This window comes from Mchenga conophoros, linkage group LG1, assembly GCF_057382185.1.
Source record: "Mchenga conophoros isolate Kocher_MC1m ecotype Shallow Benthic linkage group LG1, M_conophoros_male_GT1.1, whole genome shotgun sequence".
Classification (NCBI taxonomy): Eukaryota; Metazoa; Chordata; class Actinopteri; order Cichliformes; family Cichlidae; genus Mchenga; species Mchenga conophoros.
The window spans coordinates 25013723-25038225 of record NC_140526.1 but is presented as its reverse complement, the minus strand read 5'-3'; the positions used below and the strand labels follow the sequence as shown (position 1 = coordinate 25038225).

Below are 24503 nucleotides of genomic sequence, written 5' to 3'. Positions count from 1 at the left end.
TTTGAGACATAACATTTTAACAACAAAAGTGTGTAAGTGCCTGGCTTAAAACAGGACATGTTAGCTGCATTTAACCTTCAGTTACTCTTTATATAGTTAGGTAGGAGTCAGACCATGTTTCTTTTTAGCTGAAAAACATTACACCCAGGTAACCTGCAGTGTTGGAAACATGTTTTCCGACGATGTTTGCTACCCTACAATCCGTCCTGCTCTGTAGTAAAATCAGCGACATTTGACCGTCCCGTTGCTCCCATTGAAATGTATACAGCCTATTTAAAATCTAAAACTTGAAATTGTCTGTAGCCTGCTGTTGTTACCACTGTCCTGTTTGAAATGGAATGAGAGAAGCTGGTTATTTTGTCATATGTGCCGATATTGTAAAATCAAATGATCTTGATCAGTATTTCAATATTTATATCTTTTATTAGATGTTCATGTGGTTTGGTTATTTGCCTTTTGGTTGAAAGTAGACTGAGAGAGGACTTTTTTTTATTAGTGATCTTAATAGTATTGGTTTTTCATATTAATGTAATTTTTTTCATCCAATTGAATACAATCTATTTGTGTATGATTGTCAGTCCAAAGAGGGAGAGAGGGAAGAGGGGAACGTGAGGAGAAAGTGCAAGGTCAGGAAGAACCAGGTAAAAAAAACACACTGGGAATAGTGACAGGCACAACAGAAACCGTTAAACTGCTTGAGACAGTTGATCACCAGAAAGTGATTTGCCAATCTCAAGGTGAGGCGACATAGGTTAAAATAAAAGAAAAAATCTGCAGAGCCATAGTAGTATCTTCAGTAAAGATCTTTTCATACATTGTACCATAGGCAAAGTTGCCTTCGTTTTTATAATTTTATCTATCAATATTTTGTACATTTGTACATTTCAAGGACTCTATTTTTGGAGTCTATTTTCATATATCTGTATTGTATTATACATACACATTAAAAGTGAATCTCATGCAATCAGTTTACTTCTTACTCACTATGATCATCATTCATCATTTTCCCACAGTAATTAAGGTTACCATATGTATTTTTTTTTATTCCAATCCATTCTTTGTTTGCAGCATTTAAATAACCTTTATCAGATTTGATGGTTTTGTTACAGACTTTAAAAAAAGTGTTTTGCTTTTCTTTCACAAATGTGGGGATTAAATTGTGTTAAAATGTACAAAACAGTGATGTCATGTTTTGTGACGAGGACACAGGCACAGAAAGACTTGATGAATTTAAGAATCGTATCATTTAATAAAGAAATTTACAAACTTACTCAGAGATGGTAAAATTATGATGACTGATAACAGAGACGAAGACAGCAGACGATGAGGACAGGGAGGAACAGGGGTTTAAATGCACCAAGGAGACAGTCACAGGGAACTCGGGACAACTGGAGACGTTTAAGGATGCAGGGACTGACAGACACGGGGAAGACGACTCATCGTGACGAGTAAAGTTTATCTTGCCTGGCTGGGCAGCTCTCTGGGTGCTCAGCACCCTCAAAGCTCTGATCCTAGAATCGCCCCTGTGTTCAACCCAGTCCAGTTTGCTAATGTACCGCTCTGTCCTCGAGCGCAGATGTCAGAAGGCGCCGCAGCACATCTTTCAGAACGAGCTGATTAGAGATTTAAATATATGTAATTACAGAAAGCAAGATAATTAAGGACAAATGGTAATCTTCTTTGGGGATTTTACAGTGAAACGTTCTGGCGTTAACTCAAATGTTTCTTAATCAGAAAGAAATAAGGCAAAAGAAATATTGCTTTGCTTGCATATGCAATCAAACACTCATTGTTTCGTTCAGATTCTTTGATGTGCAGATGTGTTTGGTTGCTCTCGATCACTATCTTCACGATGTCCAAAACACGACTGAGGCGTAGCGTTATAATTAGGTGAAACTGCTGACTAGATTCAGGCAACGGACAGATGGGCCCGTTCGATGCCCATTTAACATGCAATCAACCACACAGACGCTTTCACAGAATTCAAGGTTCCCTGAACCCATTATACATGTTAGTTTAAGATGATTTTTAAATGATATCTATCTTTAACCAACCACACAGACTAACTGCTAACTAGGAATATGTAGGTCAGTGGGAAGAAGTAGATGAGATGACCAGGAGGCATGATCAGACACAGATTAAAGAACTAACTTCATATAGCATGCTTTATTTCAGCGGCCATGTATATGGCCTCGGTTCCCTTTGGCTTCATATCCCTTGATGTTAAAGAAGCATGCACTCAGAGTGTTTGAGGTTTCACATGCAGGCGAGGCATATGCTGCAACCGTGCCTAATGGGCAAGCAAAAAGGATGGCACATTTCTTATCCTTTCTAACAGTGGTTCATTAAAATTGGCAGCAGAGCCTACAGTTTCTTAGGCAGCCGTGTGATGTTAAAAACGCAACAACTGGAGCACATTCCCTGGTGACATGCAACAGATCTGAGTTTAGAAGTGTCTCAGATGCACTAAAGCAGAGGACTGCCACTGAGGTTTAGATTTACAAGACTAAGTAACCATTCCTCACAACAAATACAAAGATTTGTCTTCACACATACAAGTGTTTTCTTGACTAGAGGTATCAAATTATTGACAGCCACACCATTTTATTGAAGTTTTCCACACATCCTACTTTATTATGACAGCTTTTTTCTTTTACTGCCGACATTTTCTGTTATAAATTAGTTATAAAGTTGTTTTTGGATGTCAAGGAAAAAAAGAGATGCGCTCTATAAATTGATAAGTTTATATTTTTTTGCAACGTGTGAAGACGAGTGCTAAATTATTCATAATTATAAGCAGCTGTATCAGCTGGAGGTAAAATGACATGCTTAGCTGATACAAATTCCTGTTTGAACCAGGTTTGCATATTTTAAAGGATGACATGTAATCACACCAAATTCAACAAGTAGCCACCGCTTATTCGGCAGTCACAGTGTCTACTGAAAAGCTTGGTTGGTTTGAGAACACCCCAGTGAGTAGCTGATTACTTATGTTGGATTTTCAGATTAAGGCTTGAAACCTAATACATACTTACATGTTTACATGTAAGTATGTATTTACAAAACCTGGGCTGTAATGCTGAAATATTTTTCTCCTTTTTCTTCATAGACAGAAAGTAAACAAATATCAAGGCCAGTGGGGAAAACTGAAAAGAAATGTTTGGCTCAATGCAAAGCAATGGTGTAAAGTAGATAGTGGACAGAGGCACACATGAGCATGCAACCCTCACTGGTGTTTGCTCAGTAACCGATCTGCTTGGTCTTCCGGTGGGTGAGTTTGTATATTGTGTTGTTGTGCTACAAGGTGGGGGACCTCAATAGTCATAGCCTGCCCAGATGAATTTCGATTAGTCTCAGTCACTTTGCCAACTCATGATAAGCCTTCAAAGGAAAACCTGAGGATAAAGCATCAAAGCTGAAGTTAAGGAGGTCCTGAGGCATCCACTTCAACATAGTAGATCGCATTATGCGAAGAATCTGATGCAACAAAGAAAACGAAACATCGCGGTACTATTCTTCTTTTCCACAGTTTGAGCTGGCCTATTGGGCTGTTTTTTCTCAGCCTCTCCCCTCTGACCTCTACAGTCTGGATTTAAGAGCCCCAACAGGTTCAGTACATGAGTCTGTGTGAGCCTGTGCTCCCAACATCTCCAGTATGCACTGTCGGTTTAATTGTGTCAAGTTGGAGATGTTAGTCGAAAGCACAGCACATTTAAACAGCTCAAACATAAGGCAGCGGAATTAGTTTTACTTTGGCATAATTACATATCATGATTATATTTAGCATAATAAAATTTTTCAACAATTTAAATCCAGAACCATCAATATAGCTCACATCAATGACAGATCCATAAATGTCCATCATAAAGGTGATACTGCATAGGTAACACACTTTTCACCTGTAGTAATTTTAAAATGCTAAAGAGATTTAGCTTATCTCTAAAGCTTAAAAAAAAAAACATCAAGGGAAACACAAAATCTCAAGAATATTTCAGGGCAGCTGTGGGAAAAGTGTGGGTTCTACGCCCACTGAGAGTCTAATGCCAGATTAACTCTCACAAGGATTCATTAGTCTACCTGGCCAAAGGGCAAACTGCATATGGGTGGTGCCATCTGGTACATCTTTTGGCCACCCTTGCCAGCATTTATAAAGTGAGGAGGTTCTTGCCAGAGCTCCATGCCAAACAAGCCAACAGATCATCAAGTCGAGAGAGAGAGAGAGCGAGCATGCAAGAGAGAGAGAGAGAGAGCAGTATTCATTCATCCTGAAAATTCATAAAAAGATGTAGTGAGGCAGTAAGTGAAATTAATGGCTGCTCTATTGTAGCACGAATGGGTGAAATGTATTCTAAATTAACTGGCCAGAAAACAGTTAACAAGAAAGACTCTAGGTCCGCTCTATACAGGAGATACTGTACAAGTAACTCGTACCTAGACTGAAATCTGGATTTGTTTGCAGCAGGTTCCAGCGTGTCTTCGACGCTGCCAGTTACTGCGGTTTTCACGCCACAGCAGAGCCACGCTCGATAACTAGGAAGCACCATCTTGAATGAATCACGTTTATTATCATTGATCTACCACCAGATTCCAGCTCCACTCTCATTGAGGCTGCCTCCAGAATATTGGCTCTTCTCTGCTCTTATAGCCCAGCTGCCATAAAGCACCAACGTGCACAGAGACTTGCTGACTATGAATGAGAGCGCAGGCCTACAGAAACAGGTCCACGCTCTTGACATTTTAATTCACCAACTGAGGTTACTCTGCCTCCATCTCATATGTCATCCATAGCGCAATTTGATTTTAGCGTTGTTTCTTTGCTTTTAGCACAGATGCCATTCATAATCCACCGCTCGCTTTACTATACAGCTTTACATACCAGCAGGTATATTGTTATGCAGTACACACACAGGGCAAAAAGCATTCAGTCAAACCCCAGGAAGCCATTCAACGCACTGGAAATAAAAATATATCACAATGATCTATCTGTTTTAATATCTGTGGATGAAGAATTACTGCACAAAAGTGCAGCCGTTCACTTTTTTACATACTGAACCACTGTCACGTTTGTGTCATGGATGTCCTATTTAAGTTTCTACTTAAAAAAAAGACTAAAATGATATGTTTGCTTTGAATAGTAAATAGTTAGATGATGATTTGATTTTTTTAGAATTTATGACATTTTTACATAGCATCCTTACTTTTCCAATCCTAACTCTAACTTTAGGTAATAAGAATAAGTAACTTTTGTTTTTATTAAACTCAAATTTATTCAAGTCTAGTCATTTAATTTGAAATAACCTGAAACTATATATCCTTTATCTACCTAACATACATATACTCACATACAGTGCAGGTATTATTCCATCACCGTATATTTCTCTATATTACTGAATAATCAAAAGTGTGATTAGAGACTCTTTTGTCTGCTCTTCATGAAAAGGCCTGTAAATGTTAATGTTATGTATTGAACAACCAGACTCCCTTCAAAGTAAAGGTTATTGAAGCTGCAAAGAAAATGCACACTTATATTTATGACAAATCCAGGCACACTGACGTGTCTGTGAATTTCAGTCCCTGCCACTGGTTATACTGCTGGTTATTGTCATTCCACTTCTCTCTCTCTCTCTCCTCTATTTATACTAAATGGCACAGGCCAGGTTCAGCACACTGGGCAGTAATAGCTAAAAGACTGCTTGAGCATGTGAAAGGTTGACACCTCTATCTTTGAGATCTATTGACTCCGGTACAGCTAAGGTCCCCTCTCACATCTGAGCCTTGACTATACTTTCTTTATTCAGGCTGTGGCACATTTTAAAGGCCCTTTATTCATCTGACATGACCTACATTAGAGGGCAAAATAAAGCTCAATCCAACTTGCAAACAGAATTAAAGGTCGTTGAATGATGGAAGACTTTGTGAATCCTCTGTAATGTTCAAAACGAGAAAAAAATAGCTTTGAGCAAACTAACGTACTGTTGTGGGATTAATACTCCAGATAAAATGTTAACTTTTAAAATAAGCATAATGAATGACTGCAATCAAAGGCATTCTGGATGTAATGGGACCGGCTTTATCCCTACACCAATCTAAGAAACATTTAAAATGCAAAGTAAAAGTGGGTTACCAACTGCCTGATGATACACTGGGTCAAGCTCACTTTCTGCAATACGCTACACTACATCATATTTTTCATTACCTTCAGCCATTTTTCAGTTGAAACACTTTAGAAATTCAGAAATTAAAGACACTGAAACACATTGTGCAGTTTGAAGCCTCTCAAAAGTGACATTTTCAAGTGACTGGATATAACTGAACCTTTGTCCTTTAACAGACTTTCACACTGAAGTGTCAAGAAATGTATTCTGTGTTCAAATCTGTTGTATGGGTCACAAAACAGGTGCACTGCAAAATATTGGAAGACTTTATCTTGGAACTGTCAACAGATACTCATATGCTGATATTGAGTAGCATATTTTAATAAAAATATTGCTGTCAATTGAAATTGCTTTTCCCACTGAGCTGACAGACTGTGGTCAGTGTTTCCTGATTCCCACCGCTATTCTCTATCACATGACTTTAGTTTCCTCGATAGTACTGGCAAACTTTGAAAACTCAAATGGTGCAACAGATTGCTACATTCATACTAGGGAAAAACCATGGTATGAACAAAATTACTGCGATCAAGTGCAATGATCTCGTTGCCTTTGAAATTGCTGCTTTGAAGATGGGGACCAGGTGTGTGACCAATCGCAGTCAGTTGCTGTCTTGACTTTAATTTTGTGTTAAGACAGCAATAAAATGGCAATAAGATGGTGAGGATTGGGGAATTACATGCAATTTGGGAATTAACTATGATAAATCAGTAAACATTGCAAATCTGTTGCTATCTACACAGAAATTCACATCAAGTACATAAGGTTTGTGGAGACATTTCTCCACAAGTAGTGATGTAGTTGCTGCAAGATGATGGTTTAACTGCAAAATGACATACAGTAGGCACCAGGCAGTATATAGTATAATAGTGTACACTGAGTCAAAAGGTGTAGAACCAAAATAAAATCACTTAACAACCAGTTGAGTCGAGTCCCCTACTGCAAAGAGACACATCGCAGACAAGTTAGCTAACTCAGACTGATTGCAATGTGTCGGAAATCTGTCTATGTTTATGAATTAGCAATTATTAGCTAACCTTCACTAATCTATGTCTTCAGACAGTACAAGTTGGACCACAATCCTTTGGATATAGGTTGCCTGCCACTTGGTGATCTGTGCAAATGTCTTGTGATCATAAAGTGGTCACTCAACCTTTGGGTCATCAGTTGGTCACTCTGAGTGTTGCAGTCAGGCACTGCTACTTACACTGAAAATGAAACTGTGTATGTAGTAACCTTCAAATAATTAATGAATCTAACAGCTAATCTAATAACAAATTGAATTCCCAACTATTGGGATAGTTATGTGTTGTTTTTCCAGTTTTCTTTCTTTGTACTATACGGCCACAGGATTCATCAGTTTAGTCTTGGCATTAGCAGAAAGGATTCTATATCCTGCAAGTACATCTTTATGTATAAAATGAACTTAACTATAAACAGTTTCTTTTCTGTGGCCTGTTAAACCTGGAAAGATGATGGATGGTAATTTTTTTGGTAGGATGGAATAACACATCAAACAGTGCACACTTAAGAGCTTTTGTGAGCATGTTTGCACATTCTTTTTATGGTGTTATTACTTGTCAAGAGAAATCCACAACCTGGAAGTAAACCCAATTACTGAGTTAACTCACATCTGTCTGCATGTTGAAGTGGGAAAAATGCATCAAGCATGATTGATCTTACTGCTGCTCTGCCATCTGGACCTCCTCTCCATCACCCAAATCACCCACTTTCAACTTTTTTCCACAGGGGCTCGAGACCCAAATTGAATATGTCCAAACAAGATGACACAGATAATTCCCACAATTGCTCCAACCATATGTTACCACACTTGGAGACTACTGAAAGATTTTTTAATTTTCAGATAACTTAAAAAAGTTGGAAAACCGACTGTGTTACAGTAATGTATAGATACATATATGCTTCACAGCGAAATGTCATCATTTCATGATGCCTTTGCCAATCTTTTACCAGTTCTGCCCTTCATTTATCCCCAGCCTGTGTGCTTGATACAACCTCAGAGTGTGTGCTAATAAAAAAAAAAACACTTTGAGTATGAAATAAAAAAGACAATATGCAGATTGTTTTGCTGTGATTATCTCTGCTTCCATTAATGTAAACTGACAGCATAGCAGATAGGCAATAAAAACAGACGAGGTAATTACATCTACAGTCTGTTCAGTACATCTATAATCAAATATGTACTTTTACTGAATGCCCACACAATACAGGTGTTTGTTTGGGTTAAAATCCCAAAGGACACTTTTTTCTTTTCTTATTTTTTCTCCAAAACTCTTTTGCTGAAACAATGATACATGCTGGAGGCATTTCCATTTCACACAATAAAATATCAGTACTAGCCAGTTCTTGTACCTGAAAAAACATTTTAGTTAAATGAGAAGCTACTGCAGATTTGGAAATATGAAAAAGGCTGTATCACAAATTGTAGGAAATTGACATGAACCTTAGATAGCAATTTTTGTGGGAAAAAGAGAAGCAATTTAGCAGCAACGGTAGAACAACTTAAAACTCTCAACTCTCTCTGTGTTTCCTGCAAGAGTGTCCATATATACATACAACAATTTCTTTATATATAAAAGCGTTGCATACTGGTAATTACTGTAAATACCTTTTTCTACAAATTCGATTTATGTACTAACTCATTCTTTTAATTAAGTGTAAATGAGGGAAATAATAACTGTACTATGTTCAAAATCAATAAGAAGGTGATTTGGCTCTTGTTAGGTCACACTTTGACTTTCTATCAACATTTTCTCTCCACCAAGTCCGCAGCCTTTCTCCAACCATAAACCGATGTTCTTAATGCACTGATAGAACCATAAATCAGTTTAATAATGCCCTAGTTACTAGGAGTTGTTATCAGTGTCATGGTGGGCAACTTCAAATACTCTTGCCCAACACAATTTATTCCTTCACATTTACAAGGAGTACTCGCTGAGCTCTTAGCATTCCACCCACCTAGCACCTTCATTCTACACATTTTAACTCCATTTCTTATTCATTATTGCTTAAATTAGCATTTGCATTGCATTGGAGTTCTTCGGCTGCAAACCTGGTATCTGGAACCAGTGTGCATTAGAGGACCTCTCCAATAAATGTCAAAAATATCCCATCATATAAGTCAAGCACTTTTGTGCATATTATGGCTAGTAGTTTCAGTCATGCATTCAGTTTATTAAAGTGGAGCTGCAGTATATTGTATAGCTACATGCCTCTGGCATAGTTAATGGCTGTGACCAATTTTCCAAACAAGATTTACACCAGTCTACAGTGAACACTGTATAAGGAAAAAAGAACACAAGAAGCTATGGATTTGAGAAGAGGTGTTGCAGGATTATGTGTCTGTGAATTTGAAATCGCTTATTTATTTAATTTCAGCTAATGCTCAGATAAATGGTCATCATGTCAGTGTTGTTCTGGAGGACACGAATTAGATGAGAGAAAACTCATAAGGCACATGAAAGCTTGCAGAGGGTTGACAACTCCTTCTGGAGTGAAGTACTGCGTCGTAAAGATTCATTTCAGAACATGAGTATAGCTGCCTGGTCGAGGCTGATGCTTTGTTCACTGTAAACCCAGGTTATAAAAAATTGGTAAATCACTTTGGATATCTGATAGGGAGAAATTGAGGAAGTGGGTATTATCAAGAAAGTAAGCAACAACCATGCATCCACTTATCCAATTCAGCGTTGTGATTGGGCGGGACAAGAGGCAGGTTGCCAGTCTTCCGCGAGGCTAACACAAAAAGAAAGACAACCATTCCCACACACAGTCATAGTTGGTCACCAGATAACCTAATGTGCATGCCTTTGGACTGTAGGAAGAAGCCAGAGTATCTAAAGGAAACCCACACAGGCAGAGGGAGGACTGCACACGGAAAGGCCCCAGCTGGCTGATGGATTCAAACTCAGTTCGCACTCGGTGTGAGGTGATGCTGCTAACCACCATCGTGCCGCCCACTATTTGTAGCTTTGCTCCTGGATTATTTTTATCTGTAAATTTAAATATATTGCATACTAAAGTTGTATTGGCAATATAAGTAGTTCTTCTGGAAACTAGCCGCACTTTTGACTCCGATATCGACAGAAGCTGTCAGCTTCTCACTTCTAATTACTTTATTAAATATTATCAGAGTAACTCATCCATATAAACTGATGCAAGTGCAAATTTAAACAGTATTGTAAACTGACTTCAATTAATGAATTAACTTGATTTAATTTACTGGACCTGCCTTCAAGTCATTTTCTCTGTGTGTATATGTTCTTCTTCGATCAATTTCTTCACAGGGATTAACCAACAATCCTAAAACAAACAAGATCTCACTCAAACCTTGAGGACATTTGGTGGGAACTTTCTACAGCTGTATTTATTTCCCAACGTTTTAGTGCATTTTATCACACTGGTTTAATAGTAAAGGCTAGAAGGGAAGAGGAAGAGGCATACAGTGAGGTTAAAGCCTTGTACTCATTCTCTGGATTCATCATGCTAACTGGTGCATGACTCAGTCCTAAACACAACAGCTGGTGGTCTGAAGAGCCCGCGGTAGAGCCCCGGGGTGTGAGTTGACCAGCCCACTCATTTACCGGCAGCTTACACAGGGGACACAAAACAGCAGGGTTCTGGGAGCAAGAGATGAGCCTGGCATCGTTTCATATTCTAGCACCCTGCAGCTGCCAAAGAACAAAGATGAGCCAAGAAGCATCACAATGGCACCTGTTTCATCTTACGGGTAAAGAAATTAAGGAGTTCAGAAGATTTAAACACTAGACATCGGCTGTTCAGTCCAAATGAGCCTTTCTGAAATGCCTTCTTTCCAACAGCACTTGAATTAGCAGAGCTGAAACTATTAATGCAGATGGTACTGGTAATCAAGCCTTATCAACCTTCTTTGACTGACAAACACTAAGACTACATAAGCTTGTCACATTTGTCATCGCTGGGCTCCCTGAAGCTACACCACGTGGCGCCACTCAAGTCAGCGGCATGAGTCTAGCCAGCCTAGATGGCTTTTCTTGCAAGACGTAGCTGTATATTTGCAACGGCTATGAGGATAGGGGATTTAAATGATCTGTTGGCTCACCCCCCTCTACTTCTTTAGTTCCAGATGAGATCCGATGTCTTTAGCAAGTTGCAACTTGTACATCGAACATGCCTCATTACAATCTAATTTTATGGGAAAAAAAGAAGAAAATGCAATATACAGAGCCATGATACATTCAGGATGATGGCTCCAGAGCTATTAAAACACACTCATCAAACTGCACATGCTTTTTCAGACAAGCAGAATCATTTTAATTAATATATAAATTGCAACACCTCTTTGGAAATCTTCTCTCTCTTGCTATGTTGTCGGCAGTTTAATGTGTAGATTTTTAGCATTTTACCAGAAGTGTATAATAAAAAAATTTGGGGGCAGTTTAATTGCGGCTCTCATATATTTCTGTGTGAAAGGAATACGGCCGAGAAATTATGTAACACGGGGTGAAAGAAGATGGAGCAGACCTCTGACACAAAAACAGTGTCATTATATCCCCCAAGGCATTTCACTGCAAAGCCTATTATTTAATGTTATAATTAAAGCCCACAAATGTGACTGGGAGGGTTAAGATCTGCCCTCTACATATTTGCATTAATATAAAAATAATAACGACCTCCAATTAGTCTCTCCACCTCAAAGCTGCAAACGAGATCACACTAAACTAGGTCGTGAACTCGTGTAATCAGTATAAATTTCCTAATTTATAACTGGAACAGCATGTCTTATGCTGACTAACAACTGCTGCTATTTGAAAATACACTTTACAGCAGATTGTCACGAGTGTTGCAAGGTTGGCACTGTGATATCCTCTTGTGTTGTTGCTTTGTGAGGCAACATCTATTCACTGGAGAGGCACGGGCTTCCAGTTTCACATCTTTTGTTAAGAGTGTCTAAACCAAAGAAATGGACTCAAATAACAGTTTTTGAAACATTACAGCACAGTGACACTGATATGAGGACTTTTTAGATGAACAAATGCAAATGACATTTATTTATTTATTTATTTATTTATTTATTTATTTATTTATTTATTGTATGGTTTGAGAATGAGAGAAGTAGGGGCAGCACACACCTTCACACAGGCAGCTGACTGTGAGCACAAAGCCTTTATTTTTTTGCCACCTAATTCCCCCAAACTGAAACTGACTCTAGGAAAAGACAGCACAAAGTATCAGGACCAAAAACATTTCAATCAAGTCACCAGGCATGTTAAATCAACACTGTATAAACGAAATAAAACAGGCACCTTTACTTGGGGTAATATACAGTGAATCACTCATTGCTTTAAAGCTGAAAGTCAGTTGTTTGCTGACATTCCAGGCTCTGGCTACCTAAAGTCCTAACGTATTTACCACAGATAGTAAAAAACATGGGCGTAGCATCCAGATCAGAAAAATTAAGCCAATCCAGCAGTGCCTTAAGCATGCACTCTATCTGCCACCAGATGGACGCGTGGACTCGTAGTAAAAATCTACAAACATGCTGAAAAAGCATTGAGGACGGGGCTAATGCAGCAGTCCCCAACCTTTTTTGTGCCACAGACCGATTTATGTCTGACAATACTTTCACGGACCGGCCTTTAAGGTGTCTCAGATAAATAAAACAAAATAAAACCAGTACCGGTACCAAAAAAAAGATTTGTTCATAACACAGAGGAAAAGACCCAGGGAAACCGAGTTAACGATAAAAACGATTTTAAAAAATGATGCTAAAAACCAATAAAAACCCTGAAAACCATCAATTTCCCACTCGTGGCCCGGGGGTTGGGGCCCGCTGGGCTAATGTACAATAAATAAAGAGAATTTAAGACTAATTTCAAGACACTTTTTTACTTGACCTGACATAATGATGTGTTTCTTGTTTTTCAATGCTTGTTTTTTTAATTTAATTTTGTTAGAAGAAAGAAAGCGACAGCGATTAAGTGATTATTGTATTGAAATATTTATTTTTCATAATTAATTTGTTCTGCTGTGGCTTTCTTTGTTGTGAAAAACATTTACATGTTGGAGCATCTGCCCTATTGATTTTGATACAACAGCCCCCTGTGGTTTCACTACAGTTAAGCCACCACTGAGGCCTTTGAGGGGTAGACAGCATCTATGTATCTTTAACACAACAAGCGTGTCATTGTCAGCTCTGTGATGCCTGTGACACCATCGCTGTCTGCATTTGTTGACAGCATCTGAAGTTTCCATGACAATTTTTGTACACAATGTTTATTTGTACTTAATGCTTGTTTACTTCCAAGTCTCCGAGGGGTGGCTTTTTTTTTTTTTTTTAACAAATCACCTCAGCCATGTGTACATGTCTGTGTCTGAAAAACACAAATAAAGAGTCCCCAGTGTGAAATGTATTTGCATCCTTGACACCTCGATGTGATATACCCACGTGGCTTTCCCAGAGCACAGTGTGGCTCTCATCTCACTAAGCCCTATCATTGGTGTCAGGCTTGGGACTTCTATTCAGAGACTTCCCTCCAGAGGCAAAGGGCTCTGTGGGTAAAAAGAAAGACCATGGCAATAAAAACAACAGAATGCACTGGTTCTCTAATGTACATAATAAATAATTGTAGGAAAGCCACAAACTCTCTCACAGCGTAGAATAGAAGTGATTAGTGTTTGCCGTGTAATAAACAATGTGTTTGATATGGCTTTAGGTCGAACCTGAAACTAGTAGGGTAGCAGCCATATAATCATGTATAAACACATCTTATTTTTCAATGTTAACCAATTATTTGACAATGTGACACCCACTTATTTTCCCTGCAGCGCCCTCACCCACTGGTAGAGGAATCCTAGAGGGGCACAATTTCCACAGTGGAATAATGCCACGTGTGACGTTGTGTGACAGTTTAGTTTAGAGAATACTTTTCAACAGTGCAAAATGCACACAAATACCACAAAACATCACTAATCCTTCAAGTTCAAACTTCCTTCTTGTATCCCAGAGCCAGTCTCGCTATCATTTCAACACGTGGTTACTCGATAATGCTCTCCATTACAAGGAAAGCTTTATTTCATTAATCATCAATTAATGCTAATTTTCTTTTGTCTCTGCTCCAAACGTTCAATCACACCCCACACTGCTTATTTTCTAGTTCCTCTCAAGGCTTGAGAGGGTAGAGATTCTTAATCCCCCCCTCCATTACTGATTTAGGCCAGCAGTTGATTGAAAACTGGAAAAAGCGCTATAGCAGGCTCCTACGCTACCCGGAGGCTTTTCACACTACTCAGAAAAGAAAAAGCCATACATGGTACAGAGGAAGGTTCCAGAAAGCTTGCAGACCTTGTGCATTTCAGGGATGAATGCCTGCAGAGGGCTGACAGATTCTTCAGGTCAGGACAACTGTCAGACATTCTTTCACCATATCTGAACAGCACCACAGGAGGATTCACAATCAAACTCATTTAACTCTTCCATGCACACAATCTGTCTCACCAAATGAAGAACAAAGCACGTTTTGTCATTTTCTACTACAATAGAGATGCAAAGCGAAAGAAACACCCAGATAGTGAGGCTAAACTGCTGCAAATACACACACAGGCAGATGCACGTCCACATGCGCACAGCCTAATCTCCCTCACATCTAATTAACTGTTCTCTCTGAAGATGTATACAGGCTGGCAAGAGACTTATTTCCAATTTGGCAGAGCCAAGAGTATCTTAATGGGCTTTGGAAAAAAATTGCCCCTCAGAATTTTTATATGGATATTTGCTGGGCAAGGGCTTTTACAGCAGTATTCCCACACTTTCAGCAGAGGTCTGATGTGTTTCCATTACTTAGTGATTAGGCATGCAGACACACACAAAAAACAAATAAATACATTAAAAAATGATAGATAGATAGATAGATAGATAGATAGATAGATAGATAGATAGATAGATAGATAGATAGATAGATAGATAGATAGATAGATAGATAGATAGATAGATGAAGCCATTTCCAATCACACTATCCAGGTGGTATTGCAAGGTGGATCAAAATCTGATGGTATTTTTCTACATTTTCCCATCAATTTTGACAAAATCTCCTACACCACTGGCTGAACTGCAGCTCCAAACCATGACAGAGCCTCCACCGTGTTTTACAGATGACACATGGCGCAGACACTCACTGTTGCACCTCTTTCCAGACCTCCTCTGTGAATATTGTTGAAAATCTGTACAAAAGATTTCAAATTTGGATGCAGACCTGTCACCCCTGATTTACGGTCCAGTTCTTGTGTAATTTGGCACACCTCCGCCTTTTTGCCTTGTTTCTCTACCTTAAGAACAGCTTCTTGACAGCCAGAAATCCACTAAAACCATTTCTGATGAGGCTTCAGTGAACAGCAGATGGATCAACTGAAGGGTCAGATGCATCTCAGGTCCTGTGTCAGGTCTTCGCTGGATTTTTTCCTGTTTCTTAAAAACATGACCTTCAAATACTGTGCATCTGTTGTAGATCGTTTTTAGGCCTCCCATTTCTTCTTTCCTCCACTTCAGTGTCTCCAAATTTTCTCAGTTTTCTATGGACACACTGCACATCATGCTGAAATATGTAGGATGTTATACTAATCGCTCTTCGGGAATCACCAATACAATTTTTAATACTGAGTTATCTTTGGCATTTTCTTAGATTCAACTAAAGAAAGTGAGTTAATGTGGATAAAGATACAATTTAAAACTGGAACTGCTGTGATGTGTCATGCCCCTTGAGTAAGATGTGTTATGCTTTAATAATACATAGGGCTGTATTAAATGGCTTAATAAGCAAACACAAAAGTTCCTGTGAAAATGATGAAATGATGAGGTACAAGGACTGGAATAAAAAAGCAGGATGTCCAAAGAAGAGTTTTGAAAGACCTCCACAAAGCCTGTAGAATTTCTCATCGAAACAACTTAAAAAAATTACAAGAAAGTCTGGCTCCTTGGAAGAATAAAAAGAAATTAGACGTGGGCTTAAACTTTTGCACAGTATCTCTCTCCAAACACACGCACACATGTATACATACATAAATAAAGAGTGAAAGAGCCAAAGAGACTTTAGTACTGACAATAATATTAATAACTGTGCTATATACTTAAGCTTCACAAGCGTCCTAACATTCAATCAAGTACAAAAAGCAATGTTATCCGATATCTGGGTTGTGTTTATAGGAATTTGGCATCTGCAACAGCCGAGCACAGATCACAGCGATAAACAGAGTTGGAGCATCAGGAACTCACACGAGGGAAGACGATGCTGTATTGTGTAACAGCTAATAACTGTTTTGCTCAGACAAATCAAATAATATTCTTTAAATTTGCTATGGATGAACCCCAAAGGTAATTGTTATTCTTGAAAAGGGAAACATAAGACTCTGCGCAGCACTAACAGGAACTGCAGCACATCGAGCGATTTTGTTTGAAAGCCATAGCAAAGAGTCGAATCCACCCATGAGAATCCCAACTGCTCTGTGTAAGTAGATGTTGATATTAACAGCAAAGCCTCAGAGAAAGAGCTCCGTGGCAGGGCCTTACTGAAGCATTCACAAGCAGATGTGCTTTTGAACAAAGGGCTGACAATCAAGCAGTAATGTGTGTGATGCTATAAAGGCTGACACATGAGCACAGGGGTGATCCTCACAGGCTAGCTGTACTGCTGGCTGACTGCTGTATAACCAAGCATTGGATGGCATATCAATAGCATGGACACTACAGTAGAGGAATCACAAGTTCAACCTGGTGGAGTTTAATGAAGTTGTCCAAGAGCCTGTTTTAGACATTTTTCAGATCCAACAGTGTATTTCACTACCTCCACTCTGTCCTACCCACCTGCTCTTGGCACTCTTCCAAGAGACCTCTTACTGTATGAAAACTAAAGCTGGTAGGATTTTTTTTCTTACTGCCATCTACATCTCACTGCTCCTGTACTGTAAACCAACCAGAGCACTTAAGAATCCTTGAGCAAAACAATATCAGTCTTCAAACACCAAAGTGTCTGACCTCCATCTAAATGAGTTCATTCTGTCAATTCACCCAATGTTTGCCTTAGTGCAACAGATATTAAATTGCACACGCACACACACACACACACACACACACACACACACACACACACACACACACACACACACATATATGTATATTTATATGTATAGCACAAATTGTCACTTGTGTACTTCTTTTGCTAAATGTTTCAAAGTCAAGTGTTATTGGTATTATAACAGAGAGGAAGTGATTGAGAACAAACAGCAACTCAGCCACAAAGTGGTATGTAACGTATAATCACGGAGCAGTCAGGTGCCGGTTTAGCTCCCTGAGATGAGCAGGCGATCATACGCTGTATAGCTGAGAGCGGCCAGCCCAGGTTTGAATTCGGCCCTTTGCCTGCATGTCTTCATGTCTCTCTCTCTCTCCACTTTCCTGTCACTCTTCACTGCATCTATATAATAAAGGCTGAAAAAAGTCAACTAAAAAAATTAGAGAGAAGCAGCACACTAAGGAGCACAGTGTGCAGAGGTCACCAACTTCTTGCAGAGTCAGTCACTACAGACATCTAAACCTCATGTAGCCTTCAGATTATGTCAAGAACAGCGTGTAGAGAGCTTTGTGGAATGGGTTTCCAAGCAGCTGCATCCAAGCCTGACATCACCAAGCACAATGCTTCATTACAGCGGTGCCACTGGACTCAAGAGCAGTGGAGAAGTGTGCTTTGGAGTTATGAATTACACTTCTACTTCTGGTGATCCGGCGGACGAGTTTGTCTGACTGCACTGTGCCAAGTGTAAAGTTTGGTGGAGGGGAGGTGGGTAATGATGTGGCGCTGTTTTTCAGGAGTTGGGCTTGGCAGTTTGGTTCCAGCTTAGGAAACCAAGACATGTTGGACAATTTCATGTGCACAACTCTGTAGGAAGAGCTTGGGTATGGGCCCTTCCTGTTCCAACACCAGCGCACAAAGTAAGATCCATGGATTAGAGAGTTTGGTGTTAAAGAACTTGGCGGCCTACACAGAGTCCTGACTCGAACTCGATAGAACACTTTTGGGATGAAATTGTGAATTTGACTGTGAGCCAGCATCTCGTTCAACATTAGTGTCTCACAAAAGCATTTCTGAAAAAACAGTCCAAATGCCCTGTGAACACTCCTAAACTTCATGGAAAACCTTCTCAGAACAGCAGCAAAGGGTGGGCCAACATATCATATTAAACCTAATCGGTTAAAAAATGGATGTCACTGAAGTTCATATGTGTGTGTGAAGGCAGACGAGTGAATACTTATGGCAATATCTATCTATCTATCTATCTATCTATCTATCTATCTATCTATCTATCTATCTATCTATCTATCTATCTATCTATCTATCTATCTATCTATCTATCTATCTATATATATTACATCTGTTCACAGTTCAGTAAATGTGATTGTCCAAAAAGCAGCAGGATAGTTTCCACCAAATGTGCTGATTTTATATCACAGTTAAAATTCGTAACCATTATTACCGGAAGCCCTTGTACCATTAAAAAATGTAAAAGTTAGTTATGAAATACATGGCAAGTACAAAAGCAATTTTTTTCAACTGCTTACAGATTTTTAAAAATGATGTATCAGTCAGCTGTAAATCCATGGAACATTAATTTGAGGTCTCTCTGTTGCACTGAAGGTTTACCGGGTTCTTTACTTTCTGGATAAGTTTTATGACCCCACAGCCCATGAGACTCATTCAGACTCTTTCTTTACTGTAGGTAACACTGTGTGGGTGGAAGAGAGCTTCCACTTAGAATTCAATCAACAAACACAAATAAATAACCAACGGAAAGGTCTGTTTTTTCAATCTTTGTTCCTCTTCATTTCATTATGATTAATTGTTTAATACTAATTAAAATAAAGCTAAAAGTGTAGATTCAATAATTATCACCCTGTTATATTTCATAACAGATAAACATGTGGGTTTGTCACCTCTGAAATAATGCAGCTCAGCTTGTCAGTGGCAGAAAGCTGTCAAAAATAATTAGCTTATGCAAATGGGAGCTTAGAACCTGAGGAAGCCACCTCTGCAGAAATAATAAACCTGTGTGTTTTGTATCTAGAGGCATAGCAGTAGCATGACATAGCAAATGATGGAGGGATGAGCGCTAACGCTGCTCATGCTGCTTACCACACGTTTGTATTGGCATAGCTAATTAAGCATAATTGAGTGCTTTCTACTATCCCTTCTCCGGAGGCCCATATCTACCCTCTGTTGTATTTATGCAAAGGTTATTTGGAGACAAAAACAATCCAATTACACGTAGAGTACTGGCTTTGCAAAAAATGCAACAAGGACTTGGTCACAGGCCCTCAAAACATCTTGCTCTATAATAAAACCAACAGTCTTTGACTTTAACATGTGGTCAAATGCCAAGAAAATTTAGTCCTTTAAGAGCTGTCAACCAAAAAAAAAAACTTTGAACATGAACTTAAGCTTTGAACCGCAGTTCACTCGAGCATCCTTGCAATGCCAAAGTATTTTAATGCTATTTTACTTTTTTGCACACCCTAAGTTTAATCACAAACCATCAAAAAAGGAAAGACAAAGACATCAGAAATCACCATGCACCCCTGGACTCATTTAGTTCTAACTATGAAATACGATAAATTTCTAATACACGTTCACACATGCAAGATACAGACGCTGGCTAAGATTTAAACACACATTCAGTCATTAACAAAGCCATCATATTCCCCATCATGCCAAAACCATGTTAAGACCATATAAGAGGGCTCTGTGATCATTATGAGATGACACTGCCAATTACCAATACAGCATTTCCGTTTTGTCTGTAAGAGGCAATAGAGGGATTAACTTCAGGACTCTCTGCCTCTCCTCTTCCCTCTCATGAAGCAGGCTATGTTTACTGACTAATCTCTTTTCTTGCTTTAACCATAAATGTGATTACCACTACACAAGAGATAATAAAACCCCATATCTTAGCAGTACCAAAGAGCATGAATTAAAACCTAAGCTGTAGCCTTGAGGAATATCTAAACCAAATAAAATCCACAGCATAAGAACTATTTCATGTTGGGTGCATACAGCCCCCTGCTGGCAAACACTACTCACTATTTAGCCAAATCCAACACAACAAGCTCCATGATCATCTTCTGTTGAATATGAGCAACAGGTATGCAGACACTTTCCAAAGGTATGTTCTAGTGTCACTGTTCCAAAGTCAGTCCTTTACTTGCTCCGATTTACAGACATGAGGGAATCTCAAATGTGTGTTTCAGCAGATTACACATGATGCACTCACATATGAGTCTCACTGTTACTTTGATTCTTACTGTCACCTCCGCCAACTCTTTAAGGAGAGGAAAACCTGCCTTTAATTGTCAATGAAGTTAAGTGTTTGTGCATTAACCAAATATTTAAATTGGTTCATAAAATGTAAAAAACACACACACACACACACACACATAGGCGATGAAACTACACGTTGAGATTTTTACATAAAGAGCAACATGACTAATGCTTTTACGCATGCGGCTCACTCCTGGTGTCTGTTTGATTGTGGATAAGAAATGAAAGGCAGCTCAATGTGATTCACCACTGAGCAAGTTGGAAATGGAGAGGACCTTCAAAGAGCAAATTAAAAAAAAAAGACAGAGAGAGAGAGAGAGAGAGGATATATAGATATAGACCGATTCAGTCGCAATGGCATCCACTGAACACTTTTCAAATACCGACGAATAAGTTCAGATGAAAGCTTGGACAAAGTCAACCTCATGGAATATATTAGGAGAAAAGGCTGATACTTTTCATGAAACCGCGGAGGACTCTACATGAATCCGCTATTAAAAGCGGGGTTGAAATGCAGCATGTTAGTGACGGGACATATTAAATGGTTAAAGGTCTGAGGGAGATCACAGAGATTATTGCAAAATTGTTTGATTTAAGGGGAAGAAACGAGACGTGACACGTGGTGAAGGGGGCCAAACGCCTCGTTGATTTGTCAGTTTCGCCTACCTGATATTTCCTGATGAGGTACATTGACGAGGCTGAATCCTTTCGCGTTATAAGCTTGTCTAACCTCGCTACAGCTCCGCGCTTTGCTTTCACCACCGGATGACAGGGACAGCACCGACAGAGTACATAAGGCGACTTGCAGTCTCCACATCGCATACATCAGTGAAATCCTTGATAATGTTTCACAGAGAAATAAGAGATCCGATAGAATAAGAGAAATCCCAAAAAACAAAGCCTGATTGAACGATTTCTCCAGTCTGCGCGTTCAGATTTTCATTTTTTTAAAAGAGAGAGAGGGAGAGAGACTCCTCACTTTAGATGCTGGTGCTTCCACCTCATTTTCACCTCGAAAAAGAAAAGAAATAGCCAACGAGTCAGATCGGTCCCAGTTTGAACAAAATCCTCGTGAAGAAGATACCTGGTGCTCAGTGTGCCAACAACTTCTCCAGCGCACGCACACACCGCTGCCCCGTGTTTATGTCAGTGTGAGGAAAGCGAAATGCAACGGAGACGCACGCTGCACAGCGAGCAGAGCGCACAGGGCAGGGCAAAACATGGAGTGGAGTGGCTGCGACTTCAGCAGCTCACATCCAGGGGCGCGTACTGTCCTCTGCCATTTATGCATTCTCGGTAACGCACACTATCGCACATTAGAGTGGAGACACATGTTGGAGACGCGGGGAGTGTGGGCGGAGTACAACGACACACTGGCCACACACTTGAGGTTATTTCCTTTTAATGTCATCAATCTGATGTTGGCGCACGAAATAGAAGAACCCTCTGTGACCATTCCGTGTCTTTTAATGAATCCAATCGATGGGAGTAATAAGAAGGAAGGCTAGAAAACTCATCGAAAAGATAAGGCACAATATGATCTTAGCAGCTATGAACATTTGTAACGCACCAAATCCTGTTTGGAGCACCTCAGAGGACTGCGCGTTAACTTACTGTAATTTCCTGGACACATAACCCCAACACGACCTTTGGTTAATGGTATACCAAGTATTCATGAAATGCAATGTTTCAGGCAACAAAACAAATACTAGTGGCACAAACAGCCACAACATTTGTCAAATATATAATAGAGCACATCACACATTTTATCTCTAACCTTTTTTTCCCTTAGTTTAAGATGATGCTTTAAGTCAGGACTGTTTGTCTGTCTTATATTCACGAAGATGATTTGACCCAATTTAAATGCACTACCCACAAATGGCAACATTGAGCTGACTTATCACACTATAGCATCAAAGTGATTTCCAACATCTTTTAGCAATGAGGTAACTTTGTTAGACGAGGAGGGAAAAGTTTTACAGTTATAATGAAGAAAATCTGCGAGGAAAAGTATCTCGTTATATTGTGAAATATTTCCTCCTGAGAGTAAAAAACAAAAAAAAGTAGAGTGAATCTCATAATATTCAGTATAAACACTCCCTCGGTGTGTTTTTGTGTTTCGGGAGCTGCTTGCTTGTTAAAATCAGCTTTAAAATACACCGCATAAGTGCAATTAGACATAACTCAGGGCTGTGAAATGTAAAGGAGAAAACCAGGAAAGCAGGGTTGCACTAGACCATAGAAAGCATAAAAATTTGAGAGAATGATCGTGTCTTAATTCGTTTGGGGCTAATGCAACATGAAATTATGCATTTACTAAGCAATGTAGATGGACTCATCATTTCAGACTGTGAATACTAAGGGATGCTCTCTGCGATGTTTGATTATCGCTTCAGGATGTACAGAAAGACCCATCTGCCCCAGTGAAAAGTCTACCTCATTTTTAATATTAGATTATTAGGATCTTTGCGCCCTGAAGCAACAGGGCAGCCCAGTATCTTTCAGTAACAGGCTGGCACATTTTTTCTTGCAAATACAAAATGCATGGTCTTAAAAATATTTCAGACTTCAGTTGTAGTAAGGACTGATCATTTAAAACTATTAGTCTGGTTTGAAGATAAATATTCAGTTGCGGATATATTTCTCAGCTCATTTGAAATCAGCTCCCTTTATCCACACCTTTGCTCTGAATCCGTTGCACGTCCCTTGAAGTTACATAACATAATAATCCTGAGTAATAAACATCCTGTAAATAATCAAGCTTTATTGAATTTTTGTTGATACTGGAATGAAGGTGTGTCAGATTAGCCTGCAGGCCAATGAAATTGCTGTGTACTCAGCTAATGCTGGTAATGATTAAATACTGAGCAGGTCAGATTTGGATGTTAGTCAGGCACTTTGATATTTTACAGAATAACACGATACTACATTAGCTACTGCAGAAATGATTAAATGTGCAAATTTGAAGGGAAAAACTGAACTAGGGTGAACTTTAACCTTAGACTGCAGAGGTCAGCCAAGCATTCACAGTAAAATAAGGAGCATCAATTTCTGCCTAAAAGTCTTTTAACTGAAGCAAATACAGAGTAAAATCTGTACAGTCGTACATGACTGAACATCCAGATGTTTTTAACAGCTGATGGACCTCCTCCTATAGGTCGGTGTATGTCATCATGCTCTTAATCTCTATGTGTTGGTCAAAATACCCAGCAGGCTCATTGGCAGATACAGGGGAATGGGTCTAAATGAGAGCTAGCTTTTAGCTAATCTCTGTTACCTAAAATAGTAGATGATTACAGTATCTATAGCTGTAACATCCACAGGCATAACAGCCCTGTGAGAGCTGTTGTCTCTCTCTCTCTCTCTCTCTCTCTCTCTCTCTCTCTCTCTCTCTTTCTCTCTTTCTCTCTCACTCTCTCGCCCACACACACACACACACACACACACTGCAAAAATAATATAGCATCATTCCAGCTTTTGATCAGCACTATGGACAGCAACTACACTACAAAAAAACACAAAAGAGTTCAGCGCCTTGGAAAAGTAACATAAAGACAGATGTAATGTCTATAGCATGAAACAAATGAGAGAGGCCCATTAACCACAGGTTACTTTACCAAACAAGCACACTTATTCAACCAGCTTCTACATATATCACACACACACACACACACACACACACACACACACACACACACACACACACACACACACACACACACACACACATTACAGTATGAGTGCATATTTTTAACATATAAACGGTAGCAATGTTTCAGCCCTTTTACAAAAACAGAACTTTTTCTTTTGGGCCTGGAGTTCAGCAGAGTCACTGACAGCACTGCTCAGATCCAAAGTCCTGGTGGTATGCTCGCCATGTTCTCTTCTCATCACTTTTTTGTTTTTATACTTTGGCTTGCTAAACATATTTTATAATGCCTCTGCACCAACAAACTGCTCCTTTAGACACTTGCCGAAAAACAAATTGTTG

General features: G+C 39.2%; 1 protein-coding gene across 3 annotated transcripts in view; it reads right to left on the bottom strand.

Annotated features, from left to right (window-relative positions):
* The window catches only part of LOC146583435 (glypican-6-like), a 163562-nt gene extending 141809 nt beyond the window's left edge, over nucleotides 1-21753 (bottom strand). For all 3 annotated transcript variants that reach the window (XM_085271570.1, XM_085271551.1, XM_085271560.1), the window contains exon 1: nucleotides 21179-21753. In XM_085271570.1, the coding sequence (XP_085127696.1) occupies nucleotides 21179-21338 (160 nt within the window). In that variant the 5' untranslated portion in view covers nucleotides 21339-21753. The remainder of the gene's footprint in view (nucleotides 1-21178) is intronic.
* Nucleotides 21754-24503: the final 2750 nt, after the last annotated feature.